The sequence below is a fragment of the Dromiciops gliroides genome, chromosome 1, assembly GCF_019393635.1.
Source record: "Dromiciops gliroides isolate mDroGli1 chromosome 1, mDroGli1.pri, whole genome shotgun sequence".
In the NCBI taxonomy this organism is placed as follows: Eukaryota; Metazoa; Chordata; class Mammalia; order Microbiotheria; family Microbiotheriidae; genus Dromiciops; species Dromiciops gliroides.
In genome coordinates this window covers 607,486,754-607,501,858 of record NC_057861.1, presented here as the reverse complement: position 1 = coordinate 607,501,858, position 15,105 = coordinate 607,486,754, and the positions used below count along the sequence as shown (strand labels likewise).

Genomic DNA, 15,105 nt, shown 5'->3' with positions numbered 1-15,105 from the left:
AAACCACTTCTTCAAGTGTAATAAATAACAACCTAAGATATAGAACATGCAGTCCCCTTAACTAGTGCTAAAGTTTTCACAAAGTTTTGCTGCCTTCTGCCTCTGTGTGTTCGTATGCATACACAGGGGGCCCCAAGTCTTACTGAACTAAAATTTTGGGGACATCTTGTTCTACTCCCCCCCCACACCCCCACACTAAACAAAGGGGCTTTTAATTCTACTTGAATGTTAGTCTTCTTTATTAGGAACATTGCGCTGATAACACGACCTACCCTACCTCTCACAGGGGTATTATGAGAGCCAAGTTTACACAAGAGTGTAAACATTAAAAAGCTAAACTTAAAAAATCAGCATGATATAATGGAAAAAAAGTCAACCTCAGGCAAAGTAACCTACCCTCTCTAAATCTATTCCCTAATCTCTAACTTGAAGGGGTTAGATGTAATGATTGCTAAAACCCCTTTCTAGCTCTAAAATTCAATTATTTTCTGTCATTCTATTTTTGTGTATTTGTAAAGCCCCACAATAAATGAATGCTTGCTCCCTTCCCCTTTAGGAGTTAAGCTTAAAGTGTTTTCCATCATGATTTTTTTTTAAAATAAGAATTAGCCATGAAATAACTTATCTTCACATCTTCTTTTCTGTTGATTCCTTGATTTAGGATAAGATTAAGAATTGCACAAAATGCTAAACATCTCTTCCTCCTTTTGTTCCCTCGGGCAAATGGGAGCATCAGAGGTAACTGAGAGGGAGATATCAGAGGCATATCACAGGGGTAGGGCTATATGAGAGCACAAGCCACTTGTGTAAATACATCACATACACAACAGACTCATACATTTCAGGACTATACTTTCTAAAAACCGGACTACAAGAAAATACTGAAGAGTTTTGTTGAATGCAGCTAAAGACAGCTATATTAATGACATTAAAAATACCCAAAAATGACCACTATGAAATAATGAATTTAAAACAAAAACTAAAAGGATCTTGAGCTCCCAAAACACAGCTTTTCTGTCTTTTCTCTATGCTAGCCATGGATATTGAAAAATTAGAACACACAAACAATATGAAAAAACTAGATTGTCACCTTAGACAAGATAGCTCTTTACACTATCAATTTAGAAGCTATACTCCACTGACTTTGAAACAAGAATTAAACATGTTAGATGTATTTCGAGTTTGATCTAAACTGTCCTACAGAAAATTTCGAGTTATAATTAATAAAATATTAAACATTCTCTTATTCAAAGAACACAAATTCTGCTATGGTATAAAGGATTCCCTTTTTTCCGCAAAAAAGAGGCAAATAGTTAGAACTATAAATCCAACAGACATTTATTTAAAGTGCCTACTATGTATGTGCTAGAAAAAGAAAACAAAACCACATTTTCCTCAGTGGGCAATTAAATTCATGGTTGGTATTATCTTCTAAAAAGCTTGAAGAAGAATCATCATCTTTGTTAAAGTGTAAACATTAAAAAGCTAAACTCAAAGAAACAAATAAATAAGCAAACAAATAAAAAATGATTGAGTAAACAAATAGAAAAAAATAAGCATAGTATAGTGGAAAGAAAATCAACCTCAGGCAAGTGACTTATCCTCTTTAAATCTATTTCCTAATCTATAACTTGAAGGGGGTTAGATGAACAAATAAGTCTTGCCTTTCAGAGACATCCCCTCCCCCAATCTCCCAAAACATACAACTTGGTCCCAATCTAAGAGTCCAACTTTTATACTTTATGCAAATAATGGGTTGTTTGATATGGGAAGAGAAGGGCAAGAAAAAGCTAATGACCAACAAATTAGACAACTCTCTTTAACACCTTGCTGCAAATAGCTATCAGTGGCATTATCATCATATAGCATGTATTCCTGTTTCCATCTGCTGAGTACTAGGCTTGATATTGCAAATTCTACCATTTACTTTTTTGTTTTTAAAGCACTGATGCACATTTTCATGATTACCCACATATCCTCTTAATTCTTACATTAAATTCTGCAAAGGACTATATACTCAGCAAGAATCATAAATGTGTTCCTTTAAAAAAAAGCCAAATTATACTGATAAAAAGGTAGTACCATTCACCTACTTACTATGTGGCAGCATTAAGGCAGGTCTATAAAAGGATCCGGTTACAAAACTGTAACACCTGCCTGCTTTGCATAATTACCTCACAGTACAGTGAACTAATCTGTCAATAGGTGCTAGATACACCAGTTATTTTCTTAATTTGAAAACACTAAGACAACAAATGCTATAGATCCCACCTAAGATATAGAAAATGAATTATTAAAAATATATATAATGGAAAGACCAATGAGCAATGATTTGATTTTTTTGGCATTAGTTTATCTATTGGTTTACGCAATGTCCCTGCATTTTCATTAGAGAATTCATTCAATAATTTCTAAATACTAATAGCAGAATTTGGCTAAAATAAAAATTAAAGAACCATTTCAAACTTCCTCCCTCAGCCTCTAAAATAATATCCTGCTGAAATTTCTCAACATATAGACCAGAGGCAATTAGCAAAACAAAATATATGCTAACCTGGGAAATCTAGGAAAATCCCACCCCACCATTAGAAATGTGTAAAAAATTTCTTAGTTATGCCATTGACAAGGCAAAAAAAAATTCAGTTTTTTTTAAAACCCCAGATAATTGTTTCCACTAATATACTCAAAAGCATACATATGTAGGATATCAGCCAATTACAGATATTTTCTAGGTAGGAGATATAAAATATTACTGTCTTTTGGACACCTCTTCATTATCTCAAATTTCCCCTGTAGTTTGCTCTCATTGATATATATGACGCAAATTGTAACTTATCCATGCCATGGTACACTTGTCCATTTTAATTTATTAGCTCACCACAGGAGTCCAACCAATGTGATATAGGCCTTCTTATTTAAATCTTATATAATTGACTTTTTTAAAAATTATATATATAGTGTATATATGCACAGACTTAACCTCTATCTTCCTCAGTTTCCTCATCTGTAAAAATGGGGAAAATAATGGCACCTACCTTCCCAGGGTTGTGAAGATCAAATGAGATAGATACTAGTTATAAAGTGCTTAGCAAAGTGCCTGGCACACAGTGTTATATGTGACATTAGTTGTTGTTAGATATTCATACATACATACACACATATGAACATGAATACATATACATGTGTTTCTTTATGTTCAGGGACAAGCACATAGGCAACCCCTTATATGCTGTTAACATTATCTAGTCTAATGGTACCAGCTACCTGTTGACACTCCAGAGATGACATTTTTAACCTGTGGTCCATAAATGAATTTTAAAAACACTCTGATAACTGCATTTCACTATAATTGGTTCCCCTTGTATCCAGTGTATTTTATTTTATGCATTTAAGAACATTATTCTCAGAAGGTGTCTGTAGACTTCACAGGCCTGCCCAAATGGTCTTTGACCCAAAAAAAGCTTAAGAACCCTTGTTCTAGAGAAAAAGCAGGAATAAGGAAAAATGCTAACAATTTATGGAAATGTTCACATTCAGAGATGATAAAATGTACAAATCCTGACAGTAAATGCTAAAAGTTCCATTTCCCTTCATCACTTGACACCATGCACATTGTTCCCGGTGATGTTTTCTTTGCATATTCTAGGGAAGGTATCTGACAGGAAATTTTTTTAAAAACTCTAACACAGAGGGGCTCACCAAAAAAAATCAGTCTCCCTAGCAACAATTTAACAACAAAAAACCCTAACCATTTTTACAAAGATTTTCAAGAGTAACTATTGTTAACCTCCAGTCTTATGTGGGGGAGGGGAATAGGTTGTTCATTTTTATAAGTATTTAGGTATTCTCTTTCCAAAGAATCTATGATATGAAACATAATAGAAAAAAAGTTTTGTAGAGCACCTTACTTCATTCTATACAGTAATTATCACACATAGAAGATGCTCACAACTCTTCAATCTTCTTAAGCCTCAAAAGGGAGGATAGGGCTGAATGGGAAAGGGATCAAAAGAAAACTCACGATAGCAGACAATGCTAGCTCCTCCTCTCAGTTCTAGTTCTTATGGCCCATTTTTCATCAAATAGTGGTAACCAAAAAGGAGGAAACATGTAGGAGATGTGTACAATGAAAAATGGACCAAAGTTAAATAAAATCCATATGCACATAGCCTCTTCACCTAAACTGCCCAACTTTCTTAGGATCTAACTCATATACTGGTTTTAATGTAATTTTATTTAGTTCATATCCCAAAGACAAACACTCAAAGGAAACTTACAGGCAAGGGCAAACCAAGCAGCCAAGACCTATCCATAAAGGGTAATCAATCATGAATTCTGATTTCTCACCTGGAGGGTTCCCTTAAAAAAATAAGTCTGCACAACCTCTTAAAGGCAACCTGAACTCCATGCACAACTATGAGTTTATTACTGATATTGGTCTGAGAGAAATATGCGCTAAAGCACATTCAACAATTACTGCAAGCAATTGCTTATACTTTGCCACTATGGACCAAGTTTTTAAACAAAACAATCCTGTCTTTTGACCTAGCACAAAACACTGGAGAACTCAGAAAGAAACCAAAACCGTAACTAAAAATAAATCAATAAAAAGAAAAAGAAAATAAAATGAATGTAACAGAAGAGAGAGAGAGTGTGTGTGTGTGTGTGTGTGTGTGTGTGTGTTTATGTGTGTATTGGGAGGGAGAAAGAGGAGTAAAGTCTGGGCAAGTGTTGGAAAAATGGAATATTTGTATGTTAGGAGTTTTAGTACTTACTGTGCCCGGTTCTCTGTCTGATCCCGTGGTTACCAAGAAACGCACAGACATGCCCGTTCAGACACAGAGGCAAGAACAGAAATAAAAAAAAGGGGGGAAAAATTAGAACACAAGCCCCGAACAGTTTTAAAAATGGCTTTTATTTATATAAGTCATTGCACATTCCTAATACAGTGATTTCCTGAAAATTACAGTATTTTGTAAACATAAGATTTACAGTTTAACCATACACAAAGCCTATTTTTTAAATTTCATGACAGAATAAATTACTTTTTTTCAAAAATTAGTCAAGTGCAATTTTGCCCAATATTTAATGCATACTAGAATTAAAGCCTATGAAACTAAGTAGTAACAGATGCAATTATCTAACCTTTCATTTGAACACATTCACTTTAAAATTTAACTTTCATTTCACCCCATTTCACAACATTACTTTCTTTGAAAACCACCCAATTAAGCAGTTAACAGTTTTCCATAATATGGTGCAGGCCACTGACATTACATTAAGCAGTTGCCAAGATGTCAAAAAAAAAAAAAATAAAAAGGCCCCACAATCTATAGAGTGGTAGAAAGCCTACAAATCCCCATCATTTCAAACCCTGAAAACTTCAGTTTTTCAGTGGTAAAAAGGTTTTCGACAGTTCCTTTTCTCTCATTTTATATAAACTTGGGATCTCTTTAGGAGATGGACACAACTTTGCAGCATTGCACGAATATTCATTTCACAAAGAATCAGGTCCTAATCAGGCTTGCCATGCCTCTCACCTCTGTGGTGGTCTGCATCGTGGTGTTTCTTGTCATCTTTTATTGCCAAGTGAGACTGCCCACTCAATGCACTAGACAGGGCCAGGAGGCCAGCACTGCTTCCAAGGGGTGGGATCCCAGGAGGCTGAAGTCCAGATGGGTGAGGTGTTAGAGGCACTGGAGGTCCATGGCCGTGAGAGAGATGCTGAGCCTGCAATTGCTGCTGCTGTGGGCACATGGTAGTTGGTCATTCCCAGAAGAAAACAGAACCATGAAATGAAGGCACGAGGAAAAAGGAATAAGGGGTATAAGAAAGAGGGAGAGAGAGAAGACACAGAGGGAAGAGAGAGAAAAAGTAAACATATGGTTAACTCTTTAGATTTGAGTACCATGTTTCATGTATTATTTTTCCCCCACCCATACCACTGTTCCTGAACTGTAATTCTTAGATCCCTAGATACTACATGGTACAGTGAGCAGAGCGCTAGGACTAGAGTCAGAAAGAACCGAGTTCAAATTTGACCTCAGACAATTAGCTGTGTGATCCTGGGCAAGTCACTTAATTGTTGTTTGCCTCAATTTCTTCATCTGTAAAATGGAGATAATAATAGCTCCTACCTCCCAGGGCTGTTCTGAGAATAGTATGAGACAATAATTTCAAAGCACTCAGCACAGTGTCTGGCACATAGTAAGCACTATGTAAATGTTAGCTATCACGAAGATGATTCACTCTAAAAGTTTGTTACTTTTAATTATGATAGGCCCGATTAGGTTATTTAAATGGGTAGAATCAGCAGCAGCAACATTTCCAGGATCTCCATTTATGAATCTGTTTTATTGCTAATCTCCTTTCATTCAACCACATACCCTTGGCACTAATCTAACACCACAGGGGCAAAGACAGCCAAACTGATTTTTCTCATTTGTTAAAAGGAATAAAGAAACCAAGAGGTAGAACAGTTGCTTTCTTATTTGAAGGGCTGTCATGTGGAAGAGGGGGATTAAGCTTATTCTGCCTAGCTCCAGAGGTCAGTATTACCAACTATTCCAAGTACCAGGGAGGCAAATATAGGTTCAAAATAAATCAGAATAACTGAAAAAAAAAAAAAAACTGAGAACCGCCCAACAATGTGGATTGGCCCCTCCCGTGTGAACTCAAATAATATTTACTTGAAGTAAACAAGCAGGGGGGAAAATCTGGGTGATTCTTTTCAGAAATTGTTTAGAGAAGAAGGCTTTCAAGGCAAGGGTGAGACTAAATGACTTTCATGGTCCCTTCCAACTCAAGACTGTGATTCTATGATTACAACTCCCCAGGGAACCAGAGCAACACATCCGGGGGAAACTTCACCACATCTAGCCAATCTAGATAATTTACCCTAGAAGCAATGACTGTATAAAAATGGAGGGAGCTACAGTGATCATCTGCTACACCTTCCTCATTTACAAGATGAGTACACTGAGGCTCAGTGGCAAGCCCAAAGACACAGCTAGCAAGCAACAAAGCCTAGTCAAGAATCCTTGTCTCTCCCTTCTTCACCCAGGACTCCCCCGCCCCTCACTCTACCCACATTGCTTCCCTCACTAACGCAACACTCTGCACTGGCCACCACCTCCTTCTCCTCCCCACCCCACTATAAATTTGCCCACATTTAAAAAGGTATTCTTTTCTTTCAAATTACAGTTAATAGCTTACTGTGCGCAATGAAAAATACTCAAGAAAAGGCAATGCAACATAAATTTAGCCATATTTCAGCTGCCAGGTATAAAACTAGGTTTAGAAGAAAGAGTAAAAATGATTAAAGCTTAATTTCTAAGGTGCCCTGTCAGATCCCAAAATTAAGGCTCTGATTTGTGGTAACTTCCCTAGGCCTCAACTGCTTATTTTATTGATGGCCTGCCTAGACTGTCCCTACTGCATTAAATCATGCTCATTCTTCAGTAAGGGCCTCAAGCACTACCTTCTCACTGATTTCTAAATAGAACAATAAATACCGTCTTCAAATCTTTCTACCTTCAGAGGATAAGGTAAAATCGTGTGATTTATCATCAGAAATCAGGAAAATATTTGTATAGAATTTTTAAAACTTTGGCAAGCCTCCCCCCTCCCATCCCTCATCATGTGAAAAACAAGCAACCCATAGCAGGGGAAAAGGGACTGACCACCTTCCACATAAATCTCCCTTACCCCTGAATTGAAACCATTCATAAAGAGAGAAAAAATGGGGACAAGGACAGACCAGAGACAACAAGAAGAGTCTTCTTGAAAAGTGTATCTAAACGAGGCATTTACCATTTTAAGATCACAGTAACAATTATTTTATGCCTATAATCACCTTCCTGTCGTTTCAAAGACACTAATTCCTGCTCTGTCACCTGTTAAGGGGCTCAGCAACAGCAAGACATAAAACTGGAGAAGTTGGCAGCAGCCTCACGGTCTGCTAGGCATGCTCATTAGCACTTAATTAAAAACTAGACACCTGCCATAAGAAATGTGCTCAGAGAAGGATGAGTAAAAGGTCTGTCCTAGCACCAATTACTATCATTACTTGGAGAATAAGAGCTATGTCCGGTTTGGGGGGAGGGGTGGAGGGGTAGGGAGGGGAAGGAGAACCCAATGATGCATACACAAGCAACTGCAGCAGATAATTAACCATAGCACTGATTGGGGGGGGGGGGAGGGCAAAGTGGAAGTTCAACTACAGTAGATACTGCTTCCCTCACCAAAAAGCTTTTCAAGAAAGTATTAGGGATTTTTAGCTCTGTGACAAGTCTAGCAGGCATTTCAACTCATTTGGTTTTGATTCATTATTGTTAGGAACGAAGACATGGGCTTTCTCGCCCCACTAAGTTTTAGAAATATTAAATCCAAGGCATACAATGTAAATACTAACAGGTAATTGATTCAAAATAACTATGAGCCTATGATTAGAGAGAGGGGAGACAGCTGAACCCAATACATCAATTATATGAGATTTTATTAAGTGCCTACTATGTGCCAGGTATGCTAGGCACTGGAGATAATAATACTATTAAATAGAGATGGCAAATAAATTGGCTAATTGAATGTCAATCACTCTTAATTCCTATTCTGTTCTACCTTCCCCAATTGTGATACTGAACCTGAGCTTCAATATTCAGGATGGTGATCCCTTATTGAGCAAAAAGCCCATAAATGTAGTGCTATCCACAGTAGCAACAGAGTAGCTCACAATCACTTATCATTCATTTAAATTAACATTTAATGGGACAACTAAGTACAAGGTCCAGGGGATGGGTAATGAAAAAAAAAAAAAAAGGACAAGATGGAGGTCCCTGCCCTCAAAGACTGCAATCGAGTAGGAAACAGATTATAAAACAAATAACTACAACATAAGGATGGATGTTTTAAGTACTACAGATCAGGGAAGATGTCATAGGAGAAAGAAGTGAAGTAAGGACACATTATTTTCTCCTGGGGAAATCGAAGAGTAGCTTCATGGGGTGGTAACATTTCACTGAGTTTATGAATGGAAGATGGACAACAAGGTGAATAGAGCACTGGGCCTGAAGTCAGGAAGAGGCATCTTTCTGAGTTCAAATCTGGCCTCCTGAATCCAGGGCCGGTGCTTTATCCACAGCACCACCTAGCTTCCCCTGAGATATCATTTTGAGAGTGAAAGTGACCAAATCTTAAGACATGTGAAAAAGGATAGAAAAACTACTGAATAATTGGTTGTTGTTGTTTTATTTTAAAATCACATATCAGGAGACTCAAGAAAGGTTTTATAGAAGAGGTGTTACTTCACCATGAAAGAGACATGACTTCCAAGAGAGATAGATCTAAGAAGTTGGAGAATTCCAGGCAAAGGGGGATGAGTCAGAAGCAGTAGATGACGTGTCATGTTCAGGTGACAGCTGTGGTCCAATTTAGTTGGAATATAAAGGAGAACAGAACTTGAAGGACAGTTACAATGGTATTCAGATAAGTTCTTTGAATAAGTGTAATGAAATTACCTTTGAAATATTCTCTTACATGTATGTATTAAGATTTATCAAACACTTTGTTCAGAATAACTTCACGAGTTATGTCATTATCTCAATTTTGCAGATGAGAAAATTGAGTAAGAAGTTTTGTGATTTGCCGAAAGGCACAGATGGTAAGTGTTTAAAACTTTCCACTCCATCATGCGACTGACCTAGGTAAGAGGGAGCTGGGAAGGGGGAATAAAGACTGAATTGTTTGATCTTTTCCTCTGAACTTTTCTAAGGAGATGTTGCAGAAATAAAGCAAAGTCTTGAAAGTAAAAAATAGATTTTAATGACTGAAGGTCCAATGAAGATTTTTTTTAAAAAAAGCAATAGAAAACCCACATATCCTTTAAAAAATATCTTCTCTCCAGAGCTAACGATAGTATGTGCCTTCATAAAAAGGCAAAAGGTATGTGTGCAATTTAAAAGAAATGAGGGACAGAAAGCCAAGAGGGGAGATTTAAAAATATGATAAAAAGTTCACATCTAAAACCAAAAGCCAACATTCTTTGCAAGAAGAAAATACTAGCACCTTTTGTAAGAAATATGGAGTAAAGAAAGGATGCCTCTTTTCTTCACTGTTATTTGACAGTCCTAGAAATGTCAGCAATAGTAATAAAACAAGAGAGAAAGAAATCAAAGATATAAATATAGTTGAAGAGGAGACAAAATTGTCCCCAAATGGCATGATGGTTTCCTTAGAAAACCTCAGAGAATGAGCAAAGAAACAGACACAAATAGCTTCAGTAGAGCAGCAAAATAGAAATAAACCCACAAAATAAATGAGGTCTCTATACAGCAATAACAAAATTCAGAAAAAAGTAATAAAAAGATGTGATTAAGTTACTTGGGTTTCAGCCTATCACGGCACTCTCAAGACTTCTTCAAATATGATGACAAAACACTCTTTAAAAAATTAAATGAATGATTAGAGATATTCACTGTTCATAGTTGGGTAGTTCCAGCAACAAAATGATACTACCTAAATAAATTTACCAATTCAATGAGCTAATAATCAGTACCAAGAGGTTACCTGGTAGGCACAATAACAATTAAAACCATTGGGGGATGGGGAGCCTAAAATCTCAAGAGAAATAATAAAAAAGTAGGAAAGTAGGTGGAATAACATCTGCACATCTCAAAATATCCTGTATATATTTTGTTCTGGCTGAAAAACAACAAAAAAAGTAGATGAGTAGAACAGACTTGATAAGGATGGATAAGAAACAACTGAACTTAATAATATGGGGTTCAATAAACCCAAGGATATGGATTACTACAGGAACTACTAGGAAAACTGGGAAGTAGTCTGGCAGAAATAAGGTTTGAGATCAATGATTTATACCTTATACAAGAATAAGTTCCAAACGGATGTTTGACCTGAATATTAAAGGTTATGCCATAAGAAAATTTATAAGAAAATGAGACAGGTATCTTTTATTGTTATGGGATAGTGGAGAATGCCTAAACAAACAAAGCAATCACAAAATTTTTTTTTAAAGTTAATTTTAATTACATGAAATTGAAAAGCTTTTTGTAAGAACAAAATCAATATAACCACATTAAGAAGGAAAGCAATTGGGGCAGCTAGGTGGCGAAGTGGATAGAGCACAGGCCCTGGAGTCTGTAGTACCTGAGTTCAAATCCGGCCTCAGACACTTAACACTTACTAGCTGTGTGACCCTGGGCAAGTCACTTAACCCCAACTGCCTCACTAAGGAAAAAAAAAAAGATAAAGAAGGAAAGCAATCAAAAGGGGAAATGATCTCTGATAACTAAGATATATAGAGAACTACAAGAAACATAAATGAAGAGCCATTCCCCAATGATTAAAGGATATGAACAAATAGTTCTTAAAAAAACTGCAGAGTATCTACAACCACATGAAATGTTCCAATTCACTAATGACAGCTACAAATCAAAACAACTATGAAATTTCACTTCACAAACCCAGGTATCTGTCAAATATGGGAGAGATAATGCTAAAAAAGGGACCCAAAGGTCCAATCTCTTGGTTCTTTGACCCAGAAATCCCCCCAGTAAAACTCTAACCCAAGAATATGAAAGATAAAAAGAAAATATTCATAGAATTCCTTTTTTATAGTATCAAGGAAGTAGAAATTAAAAAGGTACCCTTTTGAATGAGGAACTAAAACTGATATATGGGTGTAAAGAACTATTACTGCATCATAATAAACAATGAATGTGGAACATTCAAAGGCATGAGATGAATTTTATGAAGAATGAAGTAAATATGAAAGAATGAAAACAATATGCATAATGATTCCAACACTGTGTATGGAAAAACAAACAAAAAGGAATTAAGTACAGTGTAGTTATGGTAACCAAGCCTGTCTCACAGAGAACAGAAAACATAGATCCCTCCTTTTCTATGCAGAAGCAGGGAACTATGGGTAGTACTGCCATGTTAGTTAGTCTTGCTGAAATGTTCTCCTCTTTTTTTATTATTTGTTATTATACAGAATGCCCTGGTAGGACAGAGAAAATATGTATTCAGAAATGAAGTAGATATAAAAAACAAGAGGGCAGATAGGTGGTGCTGAGGAAGACCCATCCTGGGCAAGTCACTTCACCCTGTTTGCCTCAGTTTCCTCATCTGTAAAATGGGTTGGAGAAGGAAATGTCAATCCACTCTAGTATCTTTGCCATGAAAACCCCAAATGGCTTCCTAAAAAGTTGGACATGACTCAAATGACTGAAGAACAAAAACAAGGAATGAAAAAGAAAAGATTAAACTAAATGTTTCTGAGTCATCTTTCAGTTTTAAATTCATGATATCAATGAAAATTTTTTTTTTACAATAAGAGATTTTATAAATAATGATCCTGATTCTATAGTGTTTCTAACTAGAGGTTAGGTCTAGATTATATCCTGTCAGCAAGTCTTTAGACTCTGAAAATCAAAGGCCAATGAGCTTACCTCCGATTCCAGGAAAAATTCTAGCACCTATTATTAAAGGAATGGTTAGTGAACATCCACAAAAGCAAGTAAGGTTCGTTAAGAACAGGTCACGTCAAACTCATCCAATTTTGCTCTCCCCATTCCTCTGAAAACAGAGCTACTAGACAGGGTGGATACCTCAGGGAGATACAGTGTATATGGTTTCCTGTTTTCACAGTGCAGAGAGGGGAAACAAATGGCATGACACTTTATAAACAAATAGGGAAGAGGTTTTAGCAAAGTATTTGACAAAGTCACTCATGCTTTTCAAGGGGAGAAGATAAAAAGATAGGATGGAAGGAAATCAGTTCGATTAGGGGCCCTGGTGATTGGCCAGACTTGGTTAAAGGTTCAATGTCTACTTGGAAGTTCTCCAAGTGAAAAGCCTGAGGGACTGTCACTGTTTAACATTTTTATCAATGATTTGGAAAAGGACACAGATAGCATGCTTATCACATTTACAGATGACACAAAACTGGAAAGGAAAGCTAAACACAATGGAAAACAGTTATGATCCAAAGAGATCTCAACATTCTAGAGTCCTGGATTAAATCTAAAGTGATAACATTTAATTGGAATAAGTTTATTGTTGGTCTTGGGTTTGGAAAAAATCAACCTCAGAAACATAATATGGGGAAATATCTCTTTCATGTTAAAAAAAACTACGTGTTTTTGGGTAGTTTTTTGGTTATTTTCTTGTTAATTGCAAATCCAAAAGAAGTCAACGATATCACAAGACAGCCAAAAAACGTCAATGTGATTTTAAGCAGCACTAAGAAAAGCAAAAGGTACAAGAACAAAAAGGTGGTAATTCCAACATGTCTGCCATGCTGGAACACATCTAGGGTTCTTTGTTCATTTCTGTATGCCACATTTCTAAGAACATAGATAAGGGGGGAGAGCATTCAGGAAGATGAATACCAGGAGGATGGTGAAGGGAGTTAAGATCATGACATTAAAACTGGCTGAAAGAAATGAGTATGTTTCAGCAGAGAAGGAAAAAAACCTAGAGAGGAAATAACTAACTTCAGGTATGAGGTGAATGTGGAAGAGAAGGCTTTGGGAGATGGCAACTTTTCCCTAATTAGACAGGCAGGCAAAGGTGGGATGAGCAGTCATATGTATCATTTATGATCTTTTTTCAGGTAGAAAGTGGGCTACAAGGTCCTATCCAACTCTGATTCTTAGAGTGTTTGTCCAAGCAATTAAGTAAATTGCCAAACATTGTAAGTCACAGGGAGGAAAATCTGGCTCCCCTCAACCCATTTTAACTTAATAATAATGGCATCCAATTTAGTTTAGGACATTAAAATGAATTAGTACTTGTAGTTTTGCAAAGGACAAGAAACACAATAAAATTGAAAGATTTAGAATCAGTGGACCTGGGTTCCTATCCTGGTCCTGCTGGTCTGTATACATTTGAGCAAGCTATTTGATCTCTTTGAGTCTCAGATTCTTCATTTGTAAAATAATTCAAGTCCTTAATTAATGTGCTAGCATTTCTGGGGTGTGTGTGTGTGTGTGTGTGTGTAAAATTCAGTTTTCACTCTTCATCTATCCCTTTACAAACTCCTTTTTCCAACTCAAAAAAAAAAAAAAAGCACATGCTACTTTCTAGAGTTGACTTGTATTACTCTAAGATTAAAATATATCACCCTCCATAACTCTTCCCCCAAATAAACATCACATTCTGCTATGCAACAGAAAAGAATAAACTGTGGGGCCCTTTACACATTGATGCTGGAAAGCAATCATGGGATGGTTTGGATTTGATGACAATGGAATTTTATATTCTCATCCTCCTCCCCCAACATGTCAACTTTGGGAAGGATATGAGTAAAATGTACTAAATCTTCAGTTAATGAGACCTCAAAACCCACAAAAGAATAATGTTTCATTGTCCATGTCTTCCAGAGAAAACCTCAAGAACACAAAATTTTAAATAACTACTTCCCAAAGGGGGGAAAACAATCATGATGGTCACAAACAGGGGAAGAGGCAGAACCCTTCCCTCTGGTTTTAATGGTTAATGTGAAGAATTAAGAATTGTATTTTAACCCTTAATGTTCACATAAAAAAATACTGAGTTTAAAATTTATATTATTTTGTATTTTCTCCAAATTGCTACTCTTTGAATTTATTACCAAATCTTTTGCTCTTTTCTCTTTCTTTTAAACACTGTTTTTACAGTGTAGAGAGTGGAAACAAATGGCATGACTCTTGTAAACAAATAGGGGAAAACTTAAGTACAGTCAATTCTGCTATAAGGCTTGTTTCAAAAATGTGAATTTGTTCCAACACTACTGATATATCAGGGAACCTGTTGATCATAACACAAATTTTATGTTAGCTTATGCAAGATTTTATCCTCAAGAATCAAGCAGAGAATACAGAAAATGGAACCACTTCACAAGGACTCATTAGCTGCAATCCTTCTGACACCCACTTCCACAAGCAAACTGCAGAATTTCAAATCTTTATCAAACCAAATGGTTGCTCAAGACTTTGCCAGCCTGCCCTCCTGGGAATCAGGACACCAAGTAGCAGCCTGAGGCTGTGGACACTGCCATTATTTATTGTAGTATTTATGTATTTCTCAGATATTTAACATATA

The 15,105-nt window shown here is 36.4% G+C and overlaps 1 protein-coding gene across 8 annotated transcripts in view; it reads right to left on the bottom strand.

Annotated features, from left to right (window-relative positions):
• The window catches only part of TLE1 (TLE family member 1, transcriptional corepressor), a 124,365-nt gene that overhangs the window by 53,856 nt on the left and 55,404 nt on the right, over positions 1–15,105 (bottom strand). For 5 of the 8 annotated variants that reach the window (XM_043964475.1, XM_043964469.1, XM_043964513.1 and 2 more), the window contains 2 exons: positions 5,541–5,745; positions 4,776–4,792 (listed from right to left, as the gene is read on the bottom strand). In XM_043964475.1, coding sequence (XP_043820410.1) covers positions 4,776–4,792; positions 5,541–5,745 — 222 coding nt within the window. The remainder of the gene's footprint in view (positions 1–4,775; positions 4,793–5,540; positions 5,746–15,105) is intronic. The other 3 variants (XM_043964520.1, XM_043964484.1, XM_043964497.1) reach the window with 1 other exon arrangement.